Source organism: Zootoca vivipara, chromosome 14 (genome assembly GCF_963506605.1).
Source record: "Zootoca vivipara chromosome 14, rZooViv1.1, whole genome shotgun sequence".
Lineage (NCBI taxonomy): Eukaryota > Metazoa > Chordata > Lepidosauria > Squamata > Lacertidae > Zootoca > Zootoca vivipara.
Genome location: NC_083289.1, coordinates 20,071,313 through 20,094,773, shown reverse-complemented (window position 1 = coordinate 20,094,773; position 23,461 = coordinate 20,071,313). Strand labels below are relative to the sequence as shown.

Sequence of the window (23,461 nt, the reverse complement as noted above, 5' to 3'; positions counted from 1 at the left end):
TGCTCCTGTTCAGGGTTTGAGCTAGCCAACGAAGCCCTTTTCCAGTATATTCTATTCAGTTGTTGTCTCCACTGTTAACTGCACTAACAGTAGATCATGTTAACTAACCAAGGAGATGAGATAGATATGAGTGTGCTTGCAACCGAAGCATTTAAACCAGGGGTTGCCAATGTAGTGGTATCTGCAGGCATCAGCTTTTGAGCATGTGGGGGAGGGGGGCTGATATACATACCTCCCCATCCCCGCCATATTGGTGTAGGGGGCGGGGGGAGTATGGTTGAACCATTTTGTGGCCCTGCTTTTACTTCTGCTGCTCACTTAGATGCGGCCGTTGTTTGGTGTTACGCCATGCCTCAATGGCAGCCATTTTATGAGTGGTGCCCACAGCACTTCCCCAAAAGTCCAAATGTGCCCACTAGCTCCAAAAAGTTGGCGACCCCTGATTTTAAAACCTATTTTTGATTGGAAGCTTCCTCTCAGATATGCAGTGAGCTTGTATGTTGATCCACCTTGAATCTGCAGAAGCTTGAGATCTGTTTTCTCTCTCTTTAGTTACAGCTTAGAAGGCCTTGCTGGGGAGGGTGACGGTACTAAGAAGCCACCCTCCAGCCTCGAAACGGCAACTCTGAACACCAAAGATCTCCGGCAAAGCCCCCTGGCAAATGATGAGCGCGGTTCTCTAGTCTCACTCACCGAAGAAGAGCTGGAACTAGAGCAAGGGGCAATTAGAAGTCTTAACCGCCAGGTAAACAAGGTTCTTCTCCCCCACCCCCCCTCTCATAAAGAGTTTAGTACCATCTGTATGATATCTACGGTGAGCTGAGCAGGCCACATTTGCACCATATATTTAAAGTACTATGGTACCACTTTAAACAGTAAAGGCTTCCCCCCAAAGGCTTCTGGGAACTGTAGTTTGTTAAGGGCTCTGGGAGGAGACTCCTATTCCCCTCCGAGAGCTACAGGAGTTGTTAATCACAGGGAACTCTGGGAATTGTACCTCTGTGAGGGGAATGCATGGGTTTCCTAACAACTCTCAGTGGCTCCCATGTATGGTCTCTGGGTGGCCTAGTCAGATACAGCAGAAGTGACATGAGTCAAAGGAATGACTGTCGCTTCGTAGTGAGGACATAAGGGGGTCATTTCCTGCCAGAAGGGAACTCCAGTTTCCTTGAATAGATCTGTGGCAGGTTGTTCCTCATTTGGTCCGCCTGCCTCCCACTCTGTGCCCCTGCTTTTATAATTTTACCTCTTAAGCTGTATATCGCTTTCAGCCTTGCCCAACCTGTTGCCCTCCAGATGAACTACAGCTCCCAGCTACTGCCAAGGATGATGGGAGTTGTACGCTCTGTGTGTTTTGGGCTACCAGGTTAGGGAAGGCTGCTATGGGCAGTTTTTCCAGCTTGTGCATTTACACCCATTTCACAGAAAGAAGCTGCCTTGCACAGAGTCAGACTGCCGGTCCATTTAGCTCACTCAGCATTGCCCACACTGACTGGCAGTGGCTCTCCAGAATTTCAGGCAGGAGTTTCTCATCACTACATGGAGATGCTGGGGATTGAACTTGGGAGTTTTTGCATGCAAAGCAAATGCTCTACCACTGTGTTCTGCCTCTTCCTTTTAGATCACCTGGGGAGATATTCTGGGATGGTGGTGAGGGACCCTTGTACAGCATGTGGCTAGCTTTGACTGGCTTGCTTGTGCCACGTTGAGCTATTTACTCTGCATTCACCTTTCTGTGTTGCGCCTGCTTAGCATTTGTGGCATACTTAGTGTCTGAACCTGTGTGTAAGGTGGTCCTACAATGCGGAGCCTTTTTGGTTCCACAGTGTTGGTGGACGTTAGATTCGCCAAGCTTTTCTTCTGTCCCCAAGTTCCAGAGGGCACCCCCACTCTCTCATTTTTTAAACATGGAATTGGTTTCACCCATGCCTAAGCAAAGACCCAGGCAAAGGGGTCTTTAACTTCTTCTTCCCCGGTTGTGAGCATTAACAGAGACTTGGACATAGCCCTCTGCTTATTATCGATCTCAGCTGCTTAACTCCCCAGCACAAGGCAGTCAGCAAATGGAGATTGATCAGATGAGATGCACAGGGGGAGAGCTCTGCTGAAGATGTTGTTGCTTGCTCATGCTGGTGAGGAAAGAGTTAAACAACCTTTTACTTGGTAGGTCTCAGCTTGCACAGGAGAAATAATGCTCAGGTGAATAATGGAGACCTCATGCTTGGCACTGGAGTCTGCTGCTTTGGAAGTCAAATGGGAATTTCCTCAGGGCTCCTGTGAGCTGTCTAGTATTGTCCACCCCATGAATAGGCAAACTAAGACCTGGGGGCCAGATCTGGCCCAATGGCCTTCTAAATCCGGCCCGTGGATGATCTGGGAATCAGCATGTTTTTACATGAGTAGAATGTGTACTTTTATTTAAAATGCATCTCTGGGTTATTTGTGAGGCATAGACATTTGTTCAATCCGCCCCCCCAAAAATATAGTCCGGCCCCCCACAAGATCTGAGGACAGTGGACCGGCCCTCTGCTGAAAAAGTTTGCTGACCCCTGGTCTACCCTGACTGAAAGCAGCTCTCCAGGGCTTCAGATGGGATCATGCCGGGGATTGGACCAGGGGACCTCTTGGCCACGGGTTGCCTGCCCCCTTTTGTGCAGTGGAGGTTTGTAGTTCAGCTTTGCTGTCTTGTTTTTCCCCCAGATACGCCAAAGATCTCAGCCCCGTGCCTTCAGCTTCACTGCAACTCCTGTTTCTCCCCCACTGACTAAGTCCATGTCATTGATGACCATTGGCCAAGCTGGACCAGACAGTGAGTACACGTGGCTCTTTGTCTTTCTTGCTGCATACAGCGTTTGTTGGTGACTGCACCTTCAGTGTACTAATAGCACCTTCCCCTTTCCCTGTGCCACGGCAGCTTGGTTATAAATAACTGGAGCAGAACACAAACACACCGAGCTGCTTTATCCTGAGTCAGGCCTTTTGGTCCATCACGGCCAGTACTGCCCACTTCTAATAAGCAGTGATTCTCTAAGGAGACACACAGGGGTGAGGCTTTCCCCAGCTTGGCTGCCAGAGAGTCTTTTTAACTGGAGTTGCCTGGAATTGAACCTAGGAATACAAAGCATGCAGCCTCCCACTGAGCTGTCAATCTTTTCTGGCGATCTTCAGATAAACAAAGTTGGGGTGGAGGTGGTTGCAGAGAACAAGGCTGGACTTCATTCCTCCAGAAACGAAGCACTGCTGCACCTTTCCACTTCCAACAGCGCTAGCTGACGTCGGAAGCAGCTGGTTCTTCGGTGGTCCTCAAAAAGCACAACACATGTACCCCGTGACTAACATTCTCCCCCTTTTGAAAAATACCCACTCTGTGATTTTACGTATCTCTGGAATTTTGAGAGGCGTGGAGAACAAGTAATCTCTACATCTGCTCCATTCTCCAGCGGATATGCGATGACACACCTGTTGGATGACTGTGCGCCCTGAGGGTGTTTTGTTGATGCCAGAGCTATGTCAGTAAGTGCTGGTTTGCACAGATCCACTGACACACTTGCAGTGACTGTGTTCTGCCTCTGAATTACTGGGAATATAGAGTGGCAAGAGCACTGTTGTACTCATGTCTTGCTTGCAGATTTCCTTAAAGCATCTAGTTGGCCACTGTGAGAACAAGATGCTGGACTAAATGGACCTTCAGTCTGATCCAGCAGAGCTTTTTAATGTTCTTATGGACCACCACAACTCCCATGGGGAAAGGTGTCTTAGGTGATAGGGAACAGCCTTATGCTAAGTCACACCTTTGGCCCATCTATTTCAGAATTGCCTCTAAATACCGGTTTCTGGGAATTGTAAGCAGGGAGAGTGTTGTTGCTCTCATGTCCTGCTTGTAAGGCTTCCCCCAAACATCTGGGTGGCCACTGCAAGAAAACAGGATCCTGGACTATAGATGGGCCTTTGGCCTAATCCAGCAATGCTGTTCTTACGTGAGAATGAAGTCATTGCTATAATGGTTTGTACCCATGCCTGAACCCTTTTCTGCAGTGTGCTGATAATACTGTTTGCACTAGGTGGAGGAGTTCCATTCTGTATTGGTTTTGAGATTGTGGCATTTGCGCAGCCGGCCCTAACAATAGGCTGAGTGAGGCGGCTGCCTCAGGCAGCTGATTTTGATTTATTATAAAAGGGTTGCAAAAACCCATGAAAAAAATGGATCAAGGGTTAGTTACTGGATATGTTTCTGTTCTATTTTTACTGCCAGGGAGAAGCACTTGTGAAATTTTCTGTCTCAGGTGCCAAAATAGTAATGGAATTATGTGCCTTGAATTCAAGGAGGGCACAATTTGCTGCTTTGCCTCAGACAGCAAAATGTGTTGGGCCAGCCCTGAGCATCTGATTGGATTTGGCCCGTATTCATTTCCATTCTGAATTCTGGATTTTGACTCATAGGTGACTTCTGCCATTTCCTTTTTAAAAAGTCTTTCCCGTATGACAGCCACTCCCATCATATCAGCCAGCACAGCCTTTGTTTGACCCTTTATTTTTAAGCAGAAGTGTCAGCCTCCTGAAGCATTTTAGCAAAGAGGGTGCTCTTATAGGAGAGAGACCCTTTTTATTAGGGAGCTTCTTAAGGATGCTTCACAAGGAAGAAAGCCTTTTTAGAAAAAACCATTCTCAAGACTTGTGACTAATAAAGATGTTGACTAAAGGTTGTTGTCCCTTAGCAATAGTAACCAAAGCACTAAGCTGTCCATCTATTAAAATAACCGCTTCATCTGCTTTGCCTTATTGCACCAATTTTCCTCCTCCTCCCAAAGCCTGTCATTTCAAAAATAAAGAAAAAGAAACAGGAAATAACCATTTGGTATCTTTTCCTTCCTCAGTTGCTAACCAAACACTAAAAGCAAAAAAAAAAAAGGGGGAAAAATTCCTTCCCAGAAAAAAGGCTTGCCTGACAAATGAATGATTCCCCCTGCCTGTTCCATTAGAGGAAAACTTTCCATCCAACTTGGAAGGAGTGGCATTGCATCAGTCTGAGGCAAACTGTGCTCGTTGTGACATCCCTCCCTCCCTCCCTCCCTCCCTCCCTCCCTGCAGAATCTCCTTTTGCATATGCTACCAAGGCTGGACTTGGCAGGTATGGGGGGAAAAAACTCATAAAAATGTGGGGGTCAGCATTGCAGTTGACCATCTGGAGGATGCACAGTGGGCTCTTGAGAGCAACCAAGCATTGCATCTCCGACGGGAAGTAGATGGCTGTACAGAAGTGTAACTGCTGTTGAAACTGCCACCCTGTTCCTCTGCCTCAAGGAAATCCAGTAGGAATCTAGAAAGCTGCCTCTCCTTGAGTCAGACCATTAGCTCATCTAGCTTAGTATTTTGTCTGCAGCAGGAATGGGCAGACTGAAAGCTTGAGCGATCTGCTTTGCTTTTTTGTCAAACCATCAGCCTGGATCCAAGTCCAAATAGTGGCTTAGAAAAAGGAGCAGGCATAGAATTAAGGAAGAGGGCAACTCTAAGTGCACCTTAGCCCAGGAATTTGTTTTTTCAACTGAGCGCCTAGCTCTTTAATGCAAAAATGCATTCTTGGGTTGCCTCCAAACCGATTTTTGTTTCAGCAGCCTAATTTGTGGAGGGTGGTGAGCTATTGCTGTTATTCAGCCATGGGAAACCTTTGCCCTTCCAGATGTTACTGAGCTACAACTCCCATTGTATCTGGACATTGGCCATGTTTGCTAGGGATGGTGGGAGTTGTAGCTCAGCTACACCTGGAGGACCAAAGGTTCCCCACACCCGAACAATTGGGATTTGAAAATCCTTGGTGTTCTGTTGCTGATCGCCCAGGTCTCTACCAGGAGATCCCAACCTGCCTTCTTCCTATCTCTGGTTTGCAGTGACTGGCAGTGATTGTCTAGGATTTAATGCAGAGGCCATTCCCAGACATAGCTGAAGGTGCCAGGGATTGAAGTAGGGGCCTTTTGCCTGCAGAGGACATGCTCTGCCACTGTGCTGTTCTCCCCTCATCCTACTCACTCCCAAAAAATGCCATCACTGCATGGCGGGTCTTCCCCTGCATGGGCTGGCTCCAGCCTAGGTTGAATTCAGATCTCAATTAGCACTAACAAGGCGTTTTCGCCTGAGGGTTCCTGCATTCCCTGGGTAAAAGTTGAGAGAAAGTGAAGCAGGCTTAAGTCTCTCTCTCTTTGTCTCTCTCAGAATGTGGGATCTGTTGGCTTGATGCATTCCAGAGGGAAACCTCAGCCCAGTACGAGCCTTGAGCTGTTGCACTTCCCTCCCCCCACTCCTCCAAAGGCTGCTGGCAAGCAGATGCTCGGCCAATTCTCCATGGTCAGCATTTTGTAGAAGTGAGGCTTTACAGGAGCTCTTCTGCCAGAATGTCCCAAAGACTGTGCTGGGGGTGAGGGGTAGTTAAAGGCAGCCAGAAGCTTTTAAGGAATGAACCCCCCCCCCCAGTGAAGGAAGGACCAATGGCATGCTGGTGATGATGGGGAGTTCATTGAAGCAAACCTGTTTAAGCTTTGAGTCTTGTTTGCCTTTCCTGCTGCAAGCTACAATTCCCAAAGACGTTTTGTTTGGATTGAGATTTTGTAGTGAATTAAGATTTTGTAGTGAATTTGGAGGGAAATACTTTCTGCAGGGAAGTATCTGAGAAAGCCACAAGAGGGGCCCAGGAGAAAAGGTGTCATTTCTCAGGGGAATTCCAAGAATAGCCAGAATACCTTGAAGAAGGCTACTGAACCCCTTTAGGTAGCTTAATACAGTAGGGTGTGTATTTACCTTGATCATGCAATTTTGAAGTAATAGTGCCATTTGTGAACAACTGTAAGGGTAAGCTAAGGGAAGTAAAGTTGTTAAAGCCACACACATCCCCAGTGGTTCTGTAGGTGTAGGACCTCAGTACTGAGGATTTAAGCCATCAGACAATAGCTTGACTTTTTTTTCCTTTTCCTGTGCTTGCTAATTCATTTAAAGTTTAAACAAATGTACCGCTTCCAAAACCTTGAGCTTCTGCAGAGGCTTTTAACTGCTGAGATGGGGCCTGGCTTTTACTAAAGAGCATCAAGAGCCTTCAAAGCTGTGTGCTATACTTACACATCGGGTGCAGTACAGCCAAAATGAAGCGTCTTTCAAGTGTCATTGGGCTGAATTTGCATGTGATGCCAAACCGTGATTTGAACCTACACAAATGAATGCAAACAAGTTGCTGAGTGAAGTCTTGGGTTGGAGTGCTCTCCCTTCCATCCCCTTCTCCTGTGATCCTGGGAGAAGGACTTTGCTAGCAGTTAGTTTCAGTGAATCCAGGTTTGTTACGTACAAACCAGCAGTTGTGGTTTGAAACAATCTCTGATTAGTTGAATAAGCCAGCTCATATGAGTTGGATTTGGTTTTTTTAAAAAGAAAGTGACCAGAGTTTATTTCAAAGCATGGTCTTTGGCTCCAACATATCAACCCTAGATTCTTTGAAACCATAAACTAAACTTTAGCAAAGTCCTTCTTCCTGGCTGTATGGGAGAGGAAAGTTGGACGTGCATACAGAGGCTTTGCTCAGGGCTGGATTTTGTTCATTATGTGGAAGCTTCCCTGAAAGAAATTGGATGTGTTCCCATGCAGAATATATTTAGTGTTGTAGAGCCCAGGACTCTCCAAAATATTTTTTTTGATTGCAGTGAGAGTTAACTACCCTTATCTTTACCTTTATTGCTTTGTGGGGTTAATGGGCAGGAGGAACCCTAAAGAATTACATGGATCTTGTAAAAAGGTCTCTGCAAGGTAAGGTTGCACTTGGAGCCTTCTGTAGTAGAGAGCTGTTCCTTTTAGGAGATAGTTCTGCTCAGTGTGGTGGCTTTCTGCTGCTACTTGTGGTGATGCTGCCTTGTATTGTACCCTCTAAATTCTGTTTAGTTGTTCATCTTATTTTAAATCAGCAATTTCCAAACTCTGTGGAGGGGCCCATTAATGTGCTATGAGAGACAGCAGCTTGGAACCTTTCCCCAGGGCAGCCTGTATATTAATCTAGCTCAGTATACACTGACTCGCAACAATTCTGACATTTCAGACAGAGGAACATCTATCGCATAACCTGAGTCTGAGCCTTTTGATTGGAGCTGACTGAGATTGTGAACTTCTGCGCACAGAGCAAATGCTCTGTAGCTGCACTGTAGCCTTTCCCACTGCATCTTAGCAAGTCATACTTTAGATTTGCAGGTGAAGTGCTCAGTGATTAAACCCTCTTCCATCTAAAAACATTGTTCTGCATAGAACAGTGCTCATTTTAACTTACTGAAGGCCCTTCTGCATACAGAGGCCATACTGTACTCCTTAGCTATGGTCCTTCCATCAACGAACTTAATACTGTAGTTTCTTTTGTGACCCCAAAGTCCCCACCAACATGCAGAGGAGATTGCCCATTGTGACTCTGCTCACATTACTGCTCTGCTCTGCTCTGCTCTCCTTCCTGTGAACTGGACCAAGGATAATTTGGGCCCTCCCTCTACACCAGATATGTTTGGGATCATCAAATCAGCCTTGATACAGAGAAGTCTCTGAAACTACCTACCCTTGGAGGAGCTTCCCTGTTGCGTCCCTGCAAGAGTCATTGCTCTGAGCATGCCTCCTTCCAACCAGGAGGTATATCCAGACTAATGATTCATGTGGGAATGGGGGTGGGCAGGTGGGTGCTTGTCTGATTCTTTCTCTTCCACACTCCAAAAAGCAAACTTAATGGGTGAAATGTGGCTGCACCTTCAATTTTAATTCATCCAAAAATGTACCCTAAGCACTTAGAGGTTTGGGATATGACTGATTTAAGGAATACAGCACCCAGTCCTGATGTAGGTCGTAGAGGGATGACTTGCACTCTCTGTAGATTGTAAACATTAGCCACGTTGGCTCATCATGGCATGGTATGCTGTAAGCCATGTCTTAAACCTGCTATACCCTCCTCAGCCAAGTTGCTTGAGGGGAGGGGTCTTAATGTCATGGGGTGGGGCCCTCTTTTCCCCAAGCTATTATACTGGAGAGGATTTGTGCTCACAGCTGAAGAAGAAGGTGTCTGCGTATTTGAATAGCCGTGTTGCACAGTGCTCAACCAGATCCTTGCGCGAATGAGGGCTGGCCATCCAGGGGTCACTAAAGAGAGATGCCTGCATCTTGTAGCATTGCTCTTGAACCTCTGCCTTTGAAGAATTGCTGGGGGAAAGGTTATCAGTAAATCTCTCTCTCTCTCTCCCTCTCCCTCTCTCTCTCCTTAAAAAAGAAAGCCTTCTCCTCTGCATTGGTTTTGCTTTCCCTCTTTGGCTTGCTCTTGGCTGCTCCTGTTGCCATTCCCACTCTCCTTTATCTACTATTGTTTGTTGTTGTTGTTGTTGTTGTTGTTGTTGAAATGCATGCTTTAATGTCTGCTGTTAACCCACTTCTCAGCCCAGGGACGGACTCGGCCATCCAGACGAATTTCCTTCTCCTTCAGCATCTCTCCACTCATTCCTAAGTCTAAAACTGTCTTTTCTATTGGCTCTTCTTCCAGTGATGAGGATGAGGAGTTGGATAGTAAGTAATCTGCCTGGGCAGAATGAAGCTGGCCTTGGGGTGGCGCTAGGCAGGGAAGCGCCTACATTTTACCTGACTTTTCTGTCTTGTCTTTAATGCAAGTGCTGCTTGCTAAAGTTCCCTCATCCCTTTCTTTGTGCTTCTGAACTTCACATGCTGCATCATAAAAGGGATGCCTTCCCTTCACAACTGCTTACAAATGTTGGTACTCCCAAGAGTGCTTTTGTGCTGTCTCCTGTAGATGCCATGGCGCTCAAGCTTTTTGGAAATCTATTTTGCTGTTTCACTATGGGTCGTTCCTTGGTGAGGAAGGGGAAGGTGTTTGCTTTGGGGAATGGTTCAGTGCCACCATTGTAGTTTTGCCACATCACACTCTTGCATGTCGAAAGCTTCACAACAAAATAAAAAAAAATCCTTCCAGTAGCACCTTAGAGACCAACTAAGTTTGTCATAGGTATGAGCTTTTGTGTGCATGCACACTTCTTCACAGTAAGAGTCACGGATATGTGTATGTTTTTAAACTGTGTGTGTTTGCTTGAGAATTGTACATTTGATATATAGCAGGGGTGAGGAACTGAGTCTGGCTGAAGGGCTGGATCCGCTCGCCGTGGGCTACTTTGACAGGTGATTGGGTCCACCCACCTAGCCATTACCTGATGCCATACAGTGTCAGGGGATTCATCTTTAAATCCATGGCTGCAAAGAACCAGGAGACCATTTTAAGGCACTTCTGATTCTTCGTTTCCAGCGTAATTTGTGGTTGTTGTTTTTATAAAAAAAAATGATGTCTTTTTCTGCCAACAGAAATGATGTCTTTTTCTGCCAACAGCACCAAATTCTACCAGCGGCTAGAAAGGGAAAGAACTGAGAGTGCCCTCCAAATTCTTCCTTTTGAATTTGGTGTCCTGACTTTACCTGCCCTGTGCCTGGCATCACACGGCATCATACAATGTCATGTGATGGAGAGATCGGCTTGGTTCGTGCCAAACCACATGATGGGCCAAATGGGGAGACTAACAGGCCCAATAATGCCCCACAGGCCAGAGCTCCCCTCTCCACTGATACATATGTTCTAGTGTGCCCTCAAATCATTTTACGTTCTCAGTCTAATTGTATGGCATGTTAGAGGTTTTGTGCTTCGTCACTCAGACATGCCCAAGGAGAGGTGCTACTCTGCAGCTCCTACTTAAGTAGAATAGAGGCTACCTTACTAGATATCCAGCTTTTCTTTGGAAAATGAAAACAACTTTTTAAAAGCAAAAAACACAGTCACTACACATTTTTTACTTTCAAGTAAGAAATAAACGCAATAAAAGAAGCAAAAGAAAAAAACCCTACAATCCTCTCCGTCAGGTGGAGGGGGGGGGGGGAAATGAATATTCAGACAATTTAACAGGAGTCACATCACAGCAGTCACAATTTCTTAAGAAATGTAATTCATTGAATTATTTACTTGAGAAATTTCTTGATAACGCTTCTGGTGCACATGATATAGAGATCCCTGGTTTGCCCAGGTTACGGGTGGGAAATGGAGGTCCTGGGCAGTTCTCCTAGTTAAAGTTACTCCAACACCATTATGTTTTGAGAAGTTGAGACTTTAACTGGCATGGGCCTCCATAGATGCAGTCCATATAATCAAAACAGGTGATGATCACTTTCTTAATTTGTAGAGAGAGGCGGATAGAACTCAAAGCAGTGTATATAATCACTTGCCTTTAGCACTTGGACAACCACAGTCTGAAGCTCTGTGCAATTTTAAAGGGGGGGGGGCTCTAAAGACTACAGGAATTTCAAATAATGAGCTTCTTGCCATGACAATTAGCTCAAAGCACGCTCTGCTTGCGTCTCCGCTTCTGCAAGATAGTCTTGCAAAGGTCACATCCTGATATCCACCCAGTTTGCTGCCTGGAGGTGAAACTAAACAAGGGGCTTCTCTGTACATTTTCTTGAGAGTTGTCAGTTTTGGGTTGCAGGCTACTTCCCAGTTATCATCAGTGATGTCAAATCTGCTATCCAATAAGAGCCTGTGATGCTTGCACAGTCATGTTTGAGTCGCTTTTCTCCAGCTATGCAGGAATCTGCTTCGGATTCTGTGCAGCTTTTGTGTCGGTTATTTTGTAAATCATAGGTCCTGAAATGCCAGTAGTAACCAGTTCTGGGATGCTCTGGAGCAGGCATAGGCAAACTCCGGCCCTCCAGACGTTTGGGACTACAATTCCCATCATCGCTAGCTAACAGGACCAGTGATCAGGGATGATGGGAATTGTAGTCCCAAATATCTGGAGGGCCAGAGTTTGCCTATGCCTGCTCTGGAGGGTGTCTCTGGAAACAGTTGTGTTAACATCTGGAGACAAGTGAACAAGCAAGCCCCTCTTGTCTTCATTATTCAGGACTTTGTAAAGAAAGAATGGGGAAAACCCATTCAGAATTACTGCTTTGATAACCATGGTTAATAAACCTTTAGTGGACCCAATGGACCAATTTTCCACCGGGATTTTGCATTAGAATGTGTCATAGCCATCAAGGTTAATCCCAGGTGCAATTATTGTCAATTAAAAACCTTTTTTCCTTGTCTTTGTTCAGGTAACAGATCTTTCAGCAGTACCGGCAGTTCATTGACTCAAAGGTGAGCTTTTGGTTTCCCCCCTAAAACTGAAGGCAGGGTTTTTGTTTTGTTTTGTTTTGCAAACTCTTAAAACTCTCTCCATTTCATTGAAATAGAAAAATCAGAGCTGTCACTCAATCAAGAGAAATCATGCTGATCTAACTGTGTGAGTTTTAGTCAAGTCATTAGTTTATTGACTAAAACTGCACGACTTTGCATATGATAGGTATGGACAATAGTTCTAAAGGGGATAAATCATTCTTGCTTTTTAGTTACTTATTTTAGATGGTGTATGATTGTAAAAGCAGATATCAGCTTTAAAAAGAGGTGTTACTCCTTCTCTTACCCATAGGGGTGGGGTGGAGGTGCGTCAAAGATGGCCCTAGCCAGTGCTTTTTTTCTGGGGGGATGCAGGGGGACGCATTCCTCTAAAACATTTTGTTTTGGGACAGAGGGACATGGATGAATGATAACCCAGCTTTTTACCTTGGATTTTAATAGGTTTAATAGGCTTTATTGGTAACCATATATGTAATGTATTTTTGTTAGTGTATGTCCTTTTGATGCTATGGCCTGTCGGCTACGCAAATAAAGTTTGATTTGATTTGATTTGATTTTGTGAATCTAAGTTTGGCCTCATGGAGGGGCAGTATTTCAGTATTAGTAGGAAAATGAGAATAGCCCTAAACATTTTTTTATAGAAAAATAACACTGGCCCTAGCTTATCTGCAATCTTTATAAATTCTTGTATTAAAATAATTTTAATTTATTATATTAGCCCACTGATGAATTGGGAAGAGTGGAAGACACCTTCCCAGTCTGTTGATTTTTGTGTGTGCTGATTGGCTAAACATAGTAACTCCACTAAAAACATCTTACTTAAATCTAAGGTGGGGGGGGGGGGAAATCATACACCCAAAATGCCTACCGGAAACAGCAGAAAATGCTTTCCATTTCTTCCTCATCTTCCAGGAAGCTGTACTTGCACTTTCAAACAGCAGAGGGCACTGTGGGTATTTGGAGCATACATACTGTATGATTCTTTGCATTTAGGATGGTTGTCTGTTCTTGGCAGGGCTCCTTTGGCTTTTAAGGAAAAATGGTAACCAGAGAAGTTTGGAGGTAAAAAACCTCACCTGTTGAAGGCACAACAGGCCTTGTTTGAAATAAGAAGGTGCTGAGCCCATTTGCAATATGCAACACAGCTTTCATTAGAGTTGCCAGATTCCCCCCCCCAAATGTTGCTTACCTTTTTTTCGTTTTAAAATGTATTTTATTTTATTCATGCAATTTATATACTGCTTGACTGTAGAAAATCTGAGAGCAATTGTTTTTTTTAATGTGAAGCTTTTCCTTGAGCAGAGATGAAGCCATAGATAAAGCTTCACCTGCTTAATTTCTGCCTGTCAAAAAATATTAGCCAGGACATAATATTTGCACCATGTTAAATTTAAAACAGTATTCAGAGTGGCTTGCAGTGAAGAACAGCAAAGATACAATATAAAATACTTAATGGCATACTCGGTATATTTATTTCACAACATTTAGATACTGCCAGATTATAATACAACCTCTATGCAGCTTTAAAAAAGATTAAAATGTTAAAATTATCAATAAGCGACAGTATAAAGCAAGTATTTTAAAAAAATCAAAAAGTAAAATCGACAGTAAGCAAAAAAAGGAGAAAAAGATTGAAGTAAACATTGACATCCTGCACTTCTGGATAGGTTGGTCTAAACAAAAAGGTTTGAAAAAGCACAGTCAAGGCCTCATGGCAATAGGCAGGGAGAGTTCCAAAATGTAGGTGCTGCCTCACTAAAAGTTCAATTTCTTACAACTGTGGAACAAGTATTAAGTGGCACCTGTAAATGGCGCTAGTTCCACTGATCGAAGCAGTTGATTGCGCATATATTGGACAAGGCAATCTTGCAGGTGAATTGGTCCCAAGTTGTTAGGAGCTTTATGTATGAATAGTAACACCTTGAACTGGGCCTGGTTATAACAGTTTAATTAAAAATAATAATAAGGAGCAATAGCCCAGATATTGCTAGCCCAAAGATGGAAAGAGGAGGCAGTCTCGACCAAAGAAAATTGGCAAACCAAGTTAATGGACTATGCTGAAATGGTGAAATTAACTGGAAATCTCAGAAACCAAGATGATGAGAAATTTAAAAAAGAATGGGAAATGTTTATTATATATTTACAAAAATACTGTAAACATCGTAATACATTGGCAGGATTTTAAAAACACCTGTAATTTTGGAGATGGTACAGGAAACTTGAGGTTAAAATAGAAATTTGGAGTATAAACTTTAAGGAACCAGGGGAGGGGGAGGAGGGGAGTCAAGGGATTTGGTTAATCCCATTTTATAGTTATGTTACTGTTTTGATGCAAACTTTTTTTCCTCTTCATTTTTTAGTTTGTTGTTGTAGTGCTTGTTCTTTTTTGTTTATTTGTGATGTTTGTTACATTTGCAGAAAACCGAATAAAAATATTATATAATACTAATATTAATGAGGAGGTAGAGGAAGAGTAGGTTGCAGTTGCTGCCCCTTTGCTGCCGCCAGCAGAGCAGGGTTTCTGGGCAGTGACTGGAATCCTCCAGAGGATCTACCCCAAAGGGTGGTTTTTCCTTTGGCAGATTCCTGAAAGTGCTCGCTTTCTGTGGCCCACACAGGAGCAGGGTCCGTAAAGAAGAGTTGGCAGCTCCAGTTGTTGCCATTAACTTAATGCTGGATTTATTATAAAGAAAGAAAGATGAGCGATCTAAAGACACGAATGGGCTGGAATTCTTGGTAACATAGAACAGTAAAACAAAACAAAACAGAATCAGTTCCTGCTGTCTGAAGTGGGAAAGAGAAGGGGGTTCTGTGTGCTCTCTGACAATGTTGTGTCTCTTGGCTTCTAGCATCAGCGAGGAGAGCGGCAATTTCCTGCCTCCCAGCCCATCCAGAAAGGACTTGGACAGCAAAAGTGGAACGAAAGTCAGCCGCACGTTCAGCTACCTCAGGAATAAAATGGTCAGCAGTAAGAAGAGCAAAGTAAGTAGCTCCAAATGTTTGTGGCTCACTCGGCCTTGGCGGTTCAGCACACTGAGCATGGCAGGAAGAGCATGGAGGTTGATCTTGTGTTAAATATGAGATTCTCTTAATCTGAGGTTCTTTTCCTACATAATTGCTTCCCCCTCCGGTGGAGGGTACAAAACACTTGAATGTGTGTGTGCACGTGCATGCTCAGTTCCAGAGTCAGGAAGGATCTCTCAGCACAGAGAGCCAGAATGGCTTTACTCTCAGCAGCAGGTTTAGCAAATGACTCTTTGCTAACGGAAAGCTGCAGGGGAAAACGTGACCATTTCGGATGGCTGAAGCTCCTGCCTCTTCATCCTGACTGTCTGGTTTTAGGAAGGAGCTGGATGCATAGGCGTACGTGGGGGGGCAGCTGCCCCCCCCCCCGAAGCAAAAAAAATCACCGTATTTTACGGCCCATAACCCGCACTTTTCCCCTCCGAAAACTGAAGGGGAAAAGTCGCTGCTGTTCCCCCCCCTTCCGCTGCTGCAGCCAGCGGCAGGAATGTGGGGAGGGTGAGAAGCAGCCTGAAATCGGGCTGTTTTTGCCCCCTCCAAGGCTGCAGCCAGCGACAGGAATGTGGGAGCGGGGAGGAGCAGCCTGAGCTGGGGGGGGGGCGGTGGATGGGAGCTCCTTCCTTCCTTCCTTCCCCCCTCTATCTTTCTTCCTTTTTCTCTCTTCCTTCCTTCCTTCCTTCCTTCCTTCCTTCCTTCCTTCCCTCCCTCTCTCTTCCCTTCTCTTGCCCCCCCCCCTAGTTTTGATCCTGGGTACGCCCCTGGCTGGATGTCTAAAGGAATTCTCTCTGAAAATATCGTGTGACGGGCACATCGAACCTGTTTTATCTTGCATGTATTAAGCTTTCCTGACACCCGCTCTGTTGGTGAAGATATGTGAGACTCAGGGGGAAAGTCATACCACGTTTTGTGGTGGTATTGCATTAAGGTGTCCGGTTTTGTGGAGATGTTTTTTTCTGGAAATATGTAATACTGCTTTTCAACATGTCATTCAGACCCCTGAGTTATCTTTATTGAATGTACTTCATGGTAAGAATGAAGATTTTTCACTATTAGTTATTTATCGTTCACAGTTGCAAACTTGTCAGAATGAAGATATTTTACTAAACTGGTTATTTATTGCTAGCAGTTAGACATGTTATAGCCCAGTTTTAAAAGGCTTGGAAGGGGCATCAAACCGGCTTGATAGAGAATTGGCCCGAATAGAGAAAATGATCAACAAAATACAATTAACTGAAGGCAGAGATAATCAAAAATCAATTTCAAGGAAACAGCGGGAGAGATGGAAAAAAGATTCCTGGATTGTATCAGGTGATGGTGGTGAGATTGCATGGTTTGAATGTTGCCCTATTTGTGGGGGGTCTTTGCCCATATTCAACTAGTCTGTCATAGAGAGGTCTGCTGGAAACTCCATGCACAAGTAAGGCATCCCCATTCAGATAAAAGCTGGTTGGTTGGTGGCAGAGAGATCAAAGGTGCTGCAGCCAATAACAGGCAGAGCCAACTCATTCTAGTTGTGTCTTCATACTCCTGCCGTTTTGCAAGAGCGACAGAGACTAAGGAAGAGGACACTGGCAGGTAGGGCCACCCCTCCAGGACTGGCTAAAAGCAAGGCAGCAGCTGGGTTGAGGCTGACTGAGGGCAGGCTGAGGTTAGTGGGGCAGAGCACCAGTCTCCACTGTTGATTGTGTATTGCCTGGAAGTGTGCCCAGCATGCACAGGGTCATCAAGGATGTATGGGTAATCCTGTGTATTCTGTACACCCAATAGCACCAGTAATCTGGTGCTTTAGAATGAATATGCTTCTGAATGCTAGTTTCTGGAAACCACAGGAAATGGGGGGGTGTGCTGTTGCACTTAGCTGCCGCTTTGTGGGTTTCCCGAAACATTTGTGTGGCTGCTTTGAGAACAGGATGCTGGCTAATAGGTTCTTCATAGGTTCTTAACACTCTCTGCACAGCCATGTTCGCCTACAATCATGACCACAGCAGTAATCAATATGCTTCTGTGGAATTGTCCTCCTATGTTCCTACATTCAAACGTACTCAGAAAGTCTGTATTTCTCATAGTCATGCTCTGAGAGTCAAGCGAGATCACCTGTCTCCTGCAACCCTTCTGCTCTTCTAAGAAATGTTGGTGGGAAGGACGTTTGTCAAGAGAGGTTTGGAAAACTGAGCGTAACTTAGTCTTTCCCATGTGATGTGCCAATAACTTCTCATTTGGCAGTGCTACGTGGTCGCATTAGCGATAGTCCACAGCTAGGACACTGGAAGCAGACGACTGTATGATGAGTACGGGTGATGCCTTGGAAGGAGCTTTAAAAGCAGAAGTTTGTTGGGGTTGTTTTTCTTCTGAAATTAAAGCTTCAAAAAAAGGAAAACAAAGCCTTAGCTATATAAATTCTTTCAGTATTACAGCTATCCATCCTCAAATTGCAAAAACAACAAATACTCATTTTGATATAAAAAGGGGGTGGTAGTCAATTAAGTTTTACTACAGTAAACTCTTTGAAATTAATGGACCTGACTTAGGGCTTATCCACACCTTCCTCTGCTCTTTTCAGGCATGGTCTGTGCTTTAATGCTCCATATCTGAGTGTTCTTTCTTTTGCTCCAGAACTTCCCCTGTGATAGATAGATGATAGATAGACAGACAGACAGACAGATTAGATAGAAACGGTTCTTTAAAGCTGAATTGGAACAAACAGCAATCCACGGAAAGCCCACATTGAGGTTTGCTCCAGTTGAGCACTAAAGATCAGGTTTTTGCGGGGAGAAAACACACAGAGCTTTTAAGCTCTGCCTGGAAAGAGCAAAGCTAAAGATAGGTATGGATAAGCCCTTAATCATATTCATTATTTTTCAGTGGGTCTACTCTGAGTAAAACTTAGTTGACAACACCCAGAATTTCTTCCTTCTGACCTTCTTTTTTGGAAGGTATTAGGTATCTTAAATATCACTGCATTGTCCCACAATTTTTCATACAATTCAGTAATCTGAAAAGGAATTTAAAAGTTCATAAGGAAAGAACCCAAAGGCCTCCATTATTCAGCAGAACAACTATTTGATATGAAGTGGAGTTGCTGTGTATCGATAGCACTTTGGTTGCTATATACAACTTGATTGTAGAAATCTGCCTTAGTGTGCGGATGATGATCTTTCCTAAAGATTACAACACAAAGTTGTGCAAGGGACACTGGCTTCCTTTTGCGGGTGTGTGTGTGTCTTTTGTGCGTACGAACTTCGTGAGAGTGTCTGAATGTGGTGAGAGGGGATAACCACTCTCCTTATTTCAAAGTGTGTGAGAGAGAGGCTGCTTTTCACAGGCCATGCCCTTCTGTCACTCAACTTACATCACATGTGATGTCAGATGTGGGACAGGCAAAAGCTGTGGCTGCAAAGGAATGACCTTAGAGTCTGCTCCCAGTTTTCCCTTTGCAAGCACTCTTTGCATTCAGCGCTGTTTCCCTTTGATGTTGAATGCAAGCTGCCCAGCTTTTGGCTGGAGTCAGATCCACCTGATGTCAGGTGGTATCAGGTAATTGACAGGTGCGTGGTGGAGGGTTGACCTCAATGTGATGTGGCCCTTTGGGCCCTGTGCAGTTTACTGCTCCTTCTTTAGCTATTTGCTGTGGATGTCTCAGTTTCCATTGCCGTATACAGGTTATGCCTTTATGAGAGAATATTCAATAAACCACTTAATTTGCTTTGCACAATGTTCCATGAAGCCTGTTATACATTCTTAAAAATAAAATGTTTGTCCTGTTAATTGATCAAAAATCCCGATCCCATATCTATAATCCTCCCACCAAAGACTTCCACTTATCTCTACCTCAGATTTCTTTAGATAATTTTCTCTAAGCACTGCATTCCCAGTTCTGTATAGTTAGCTAAACATCTCCAATAGTCATCCAATAAAGTATCAACATTGGATTTATGGATATGAGTGATGGAATGAATGTATGTTTTTTCTTGTTTTTTCTTTTTCTTTTCTTTTCTGTTTCCTTTTTCTTCTTTCTTTTAGTGTTTAAGTACTTTTGTGAACATTTATGGTTTTGTTTCTGATTACTTACATCATCAGATGATTATCTATGTGTTTAGATTATTTTATTATTACTTCTTATATATGATTTTGTATATTATTATTTGGTAAATAAATGAATAAAAGAAAAGAAAATGTTCGGGGTACAGCAGGTGATATTGCACGTACATATAACAGCTTAGGTCCCAGTTGCTTTATCAGTTCAATCAATTTCACAGTCAGGCTTTCTCCGGATTATAGTCAGAAATTGTCAAGTAGTGTTACTGTACTATACACAAAGCAAGTGATTGTTATTATTCTTCATCCTCCTGTGGATAAAAAAAAAGAACAATTTAAAGTAAAAGTTTCATTGCTTAAAACTGGGGACGGGAAGACCTTTCCTCCCCCTGATGTTGCTGGACTACAACTCACATCATCGTTTACCATTGTCTATGCTAGCTGGTGTTGATGGGAGTTCTAGTCAAACAGCACCTGGAGGATCCTCACCCTTGGCTTAAACAAATTATTTATAGATTTATTACATTTATATTTGACCTTTGCTCCAAAAAAGCTCAACAGTTTTCCCCTCCTCACTTTATCCTCACAACAACCCTGCCATGTAGTTTAGACCAAGACACAATGACTGGCCCAAAGCCATCCAGTGATCTTCATGTCTGAGTGAAGGATTTGAATTCTTGATCTCTTGGTCCTGGTCTCAACACTCCTATGCCACACTCAGAAGAATGGTCCTCATTCTGAAGCAGAGCTACATGTTGTAAGGAACCAAGGCTGGGCTGCTTCTGAAATCAGTAGCTATGTCTATGTTGAGATTTCTCTCACTCCACCCCCAAAATTCCAGTAACTTAGGGGCATGGAGCCTGCTGTACTTCAGTTGTTGGTGGGTTCCATATTGTCTTATTGGCTATGTAGGTTACGCCTGATGGGAGCTGGAGTCCCACAACATCTGAAGAGCCACAGGTTCTCCTTCCCTGTGTTACTGGATTGTGGGTGTGGATGTGTGGAACTGGAGTTAAGCGTAGGTCAGCAATAAAAGCAAAACACAGAGGCCAGTGAAGTTAACTCAGGCATCCCCAGACTTCGGCCCTCCAGATGTTTTGGACTACAATTCCCCTCATCCCCGACCACTGGTCCTGTTAGCTAGGGATCATGGGAGTTGTAGGCCAAAACATCTGGAGGGCTGCAGTTTGGGGATGCCCGAGTTAACTCTTTATTCAAGAAACTGAAACAGCACAGGTCTAGTGATCTCAGTAGCTCGTCCCAGTAGGTCTTGCTCCAATAAGGCAGTTGCGAGGATTGAAGGTCCCTGCCTTTTCATTACGTCCTAAAGCTCCTCCTCTCACAGTTGCAAACTGTGCCTGTGCACAACCTCCCTCTGTTCTGCCCTCTTTGCATGTTTTTCATCCAGGGGTAGGGGAGCTGGTTGCAGCAGGAGGGGGAGACTCCCTGGTTTCTTCCGTAGCCTTCCTTCTGACCCCACTCCCCTCTGCCACAGCCTCTTCCTGCTCACCAAACACGGTTGCCTCTTCAGCTTCCGACACCTCCTCCTCCTCCCAGCCTGCTCCTCCTTCTCTCTATGACCACTCATCGTTGTCCCACCACCCTTGGCTCTGAGCCTTCTTCCCCCGGGGGTGCCCTTGGGGGTTCCCCAGCCAGTGCCTCCCACCACTTCTCTGCACCCAGCCAGTCCTTGACAGTGTGTGTCTCAACATGGATATCTGTGTCAGCCGCATATGCTATCCCTGTGCTAACTTCTCGTGCACACTCCCATGGTGTCAGGAGCAGGGAGCTTGATGAACGCCTGCCACTTGAGGTGGTCATCATGGACTCCCTCTAACATAAAGTCCACCATGAGTTAAAGAACTCCTGATTGTGTTCTGACAGTTTTAACCATCACACATAGGCAGAGCTTCCTTGCATTGGCTTTGTCTTGTGTTTTTAAATGTGTAAGGGTGTCCTTTCGCCTCTTTTCTTTCTGTTTCAAGGGGGGGGGGGGAATCTCAAAGGAGGAAGTGAAACAGGAAGTCTCTTTTCAATGCCTGCTTTTAATTTTGCAGGTTGCCATTGCCATCTTAAACAGGGTTCAGCAAACCTTTTCAGCAGGGGTCCGGTACACTGTCCCTCAGACCTTGTGGGGGGCTGGACTATATGGGGGGGGGGGATTGAACGAATTCCTATGCCCCATAAATAACCCAGAGATGCATTTTAAATAAAAGCACACATTCTACTCATGTAAAAATACGCTGATTCCCGGACCATCCGCAGGCCAGATCTGGGCCCCAGGCCTTAGTTTGCCTACCCATGATCTTAAAGATGCAACTGTTTCCTTTGGAACTGGCTCTGTACCTGAAAATTGCAGGGAAGCCATAGTGAGCAGTGCAAATCATTACGGTCTGCTGGTTTCGGAAATGGTTATTAGCAAGGGTGTCAGATAAACTCTTGCTGTTCTCTCTCTCTCTCTCTCTCTCTCTCTCTCTCTCTCTCTCTCTCTCTCTCTCTCTCTCTCGTGTGTGTGTGTGTGTGAGAGAGAGAGAGAGAGAGAGAGAGAGATAACAGCTGTCACCTCTCTAGCATCGGAAGGGTTAAGATCCTCTTTGAGGAAACTCGCAAGAAACAGCCCTTCCTTCTCCCCTCCCTCCTTCTCTTGCTCAACTTGTTTCTGACTTCCTTTCCCCCAAACTCCCTTTCATGACAGCAGCCTTAGCAGCAAGCAAGGAGGGTTTTCTCCCCACACACCCCGCACTAACCTTATGGATGGATAGGTGTCCGCCATTGCTCTTCTCGCACTAATAACTCTGGGAAGCATGTCCCTAAAATGGAACAGATTATCCGACGTACCCCAGATCACCGTGAGGCTGATAGGACGGTGGCACTTGGAGGTAAGAGTCTGTGTCTCGCCAGATGAATGGAGGAAGCGGCATTCTACTGAAACAGACCATTGGGCCATCTACTTTAGTACTTTCCATGCAGACTGGCAAAGGCTTTCCAGGGTTTCAGACAGGGGGTACTCTCAGCCATACCTGGAGGGAGATGCTAGGGATTGAACCTGGGACCTTCTACATGCAGAGCAAATGTTCTATCACTGAGCTATGGCCCTTGGATGCTGAGGCGTGTGTGTGTGTGTGTGTGTGTGCGCGCATTAGTTGGTTGTGCCTTATTTGGAAGCTGATGTCTTGAAAGTCCAGGTTTGGCTGTCCAGTGGAACAAATCCTCCAGAAGCGGTTTTTTCATTCTGGTGTGGCCTGAGCTCTCATGCCCATCTCTACTGGATTTGGAAGAAGATTCCATTTTATCTGCTTTCAGTGGTGGGTTGTGGGTTTCTTTTTTTAAAAAAACAACCCACATTTTTGATTGGTGTTTTGAAAAGGCCTTTTCCATTGCTGAAGCTGTTATACACCATTTCCTGTTTTCTAACTGAAGCCAGTGTCTGCTTGCCTGCCTGCCTCTCTTCTCTCTCTTCCTTCGGCCCCCTTTTCTCTCTCATTATTGGAGTGAGGCTGGTCCTAAACCAAACAAAAGCCATAACAATCCCTTAAAAACAAGGGCTATGTTTGTCGGGGAGTTTAGAATCTTGGTGCTTGCTTTGGTCCTGCTGGCTGAGAAGCAAAGCACTCAGGTAAAAGATACCTTTTTAATGCACAAAGGGATTCTTAAAGTCCTGGAAGTGAGAGATTGTTGACTCACACAGAAGCCTTCTTGAGCTATAGGTGTTGAGAAGAAAATTTAGAATTCATGCTGCGTGTGTAGGCGTCGTGTTTGCCTCTTTGAGTTATCCGTGCTCTTTGATGTCAAAAGGAGAAGACGGGATTAAGCAATAATGCTACTTAGTGTTTACACAGTCTTTTCAGAGCGTTCAAAGCATCTCAAAACATATTAACTGAGTAATCCTTGCAACAGCTGCCTTCAATAAGTTGGTGTTATTTACCCTCTCTTGTTTGTTTGATTTTTGTAAAAATTCGACATCGCACCCGTCATTTCAATTAGGCGTCTTACAAGTATAGAATAGAACAGTTCTTTGCAGTTACAATATATGGAGCCAATGTGGCTCAGAGCTGGGGAGCGAGGCAGTTCTGGGTCCAGATTGCTACCCAGCCATGAAACTCACTGGAATACCTTCAGCTGAAACTCCCTGTGACCAGCACAAACTACCTCTCAGGCTTGTTTTGAGGACACAGTAGG

The 23,461-nt window shown here is 44.7% G+C and overlaps 1 protein-coding gene across 13 annotated transcripts in view; it reads left to right on the top strand.

The window, feature by feature from the left end:
* Positions 1-23,461, top strand: part of AKAP13 (A-kinase anchoring protein 13) — a 231,743-nt gene that overhangs the window by 172,465 nt on the left and 35,817 nt on the right. For 12 of the 13 annotated variants that reach the window (XM_060282929.1, XM_060282936.1, XM_060282930.1 and 9 more), the window contains 5 exons: positions 553-745; positions 2,701-2,809; positions 9,433-9,558; positions 12,142-12,184; positions 15,073-15,205. In XM_060282929.1, coding sequence (XP_060138912.1) covers positions 553-745; positions 2,701-2,809; positions 9,433-9,558; positions 12,142-12,184; positions 15,073-15,205 — 604 coding nt within the window. The remainder of the gene's footprint in view (positions 1-552; positions 746-2,700; positions 2,810-9,432; positions 9,559-12,141; positions 12,185-15,072; positions 15,206-23,461) is intronic. The other variant, XM_060282937.1, reaches the window with a different exon arrangement.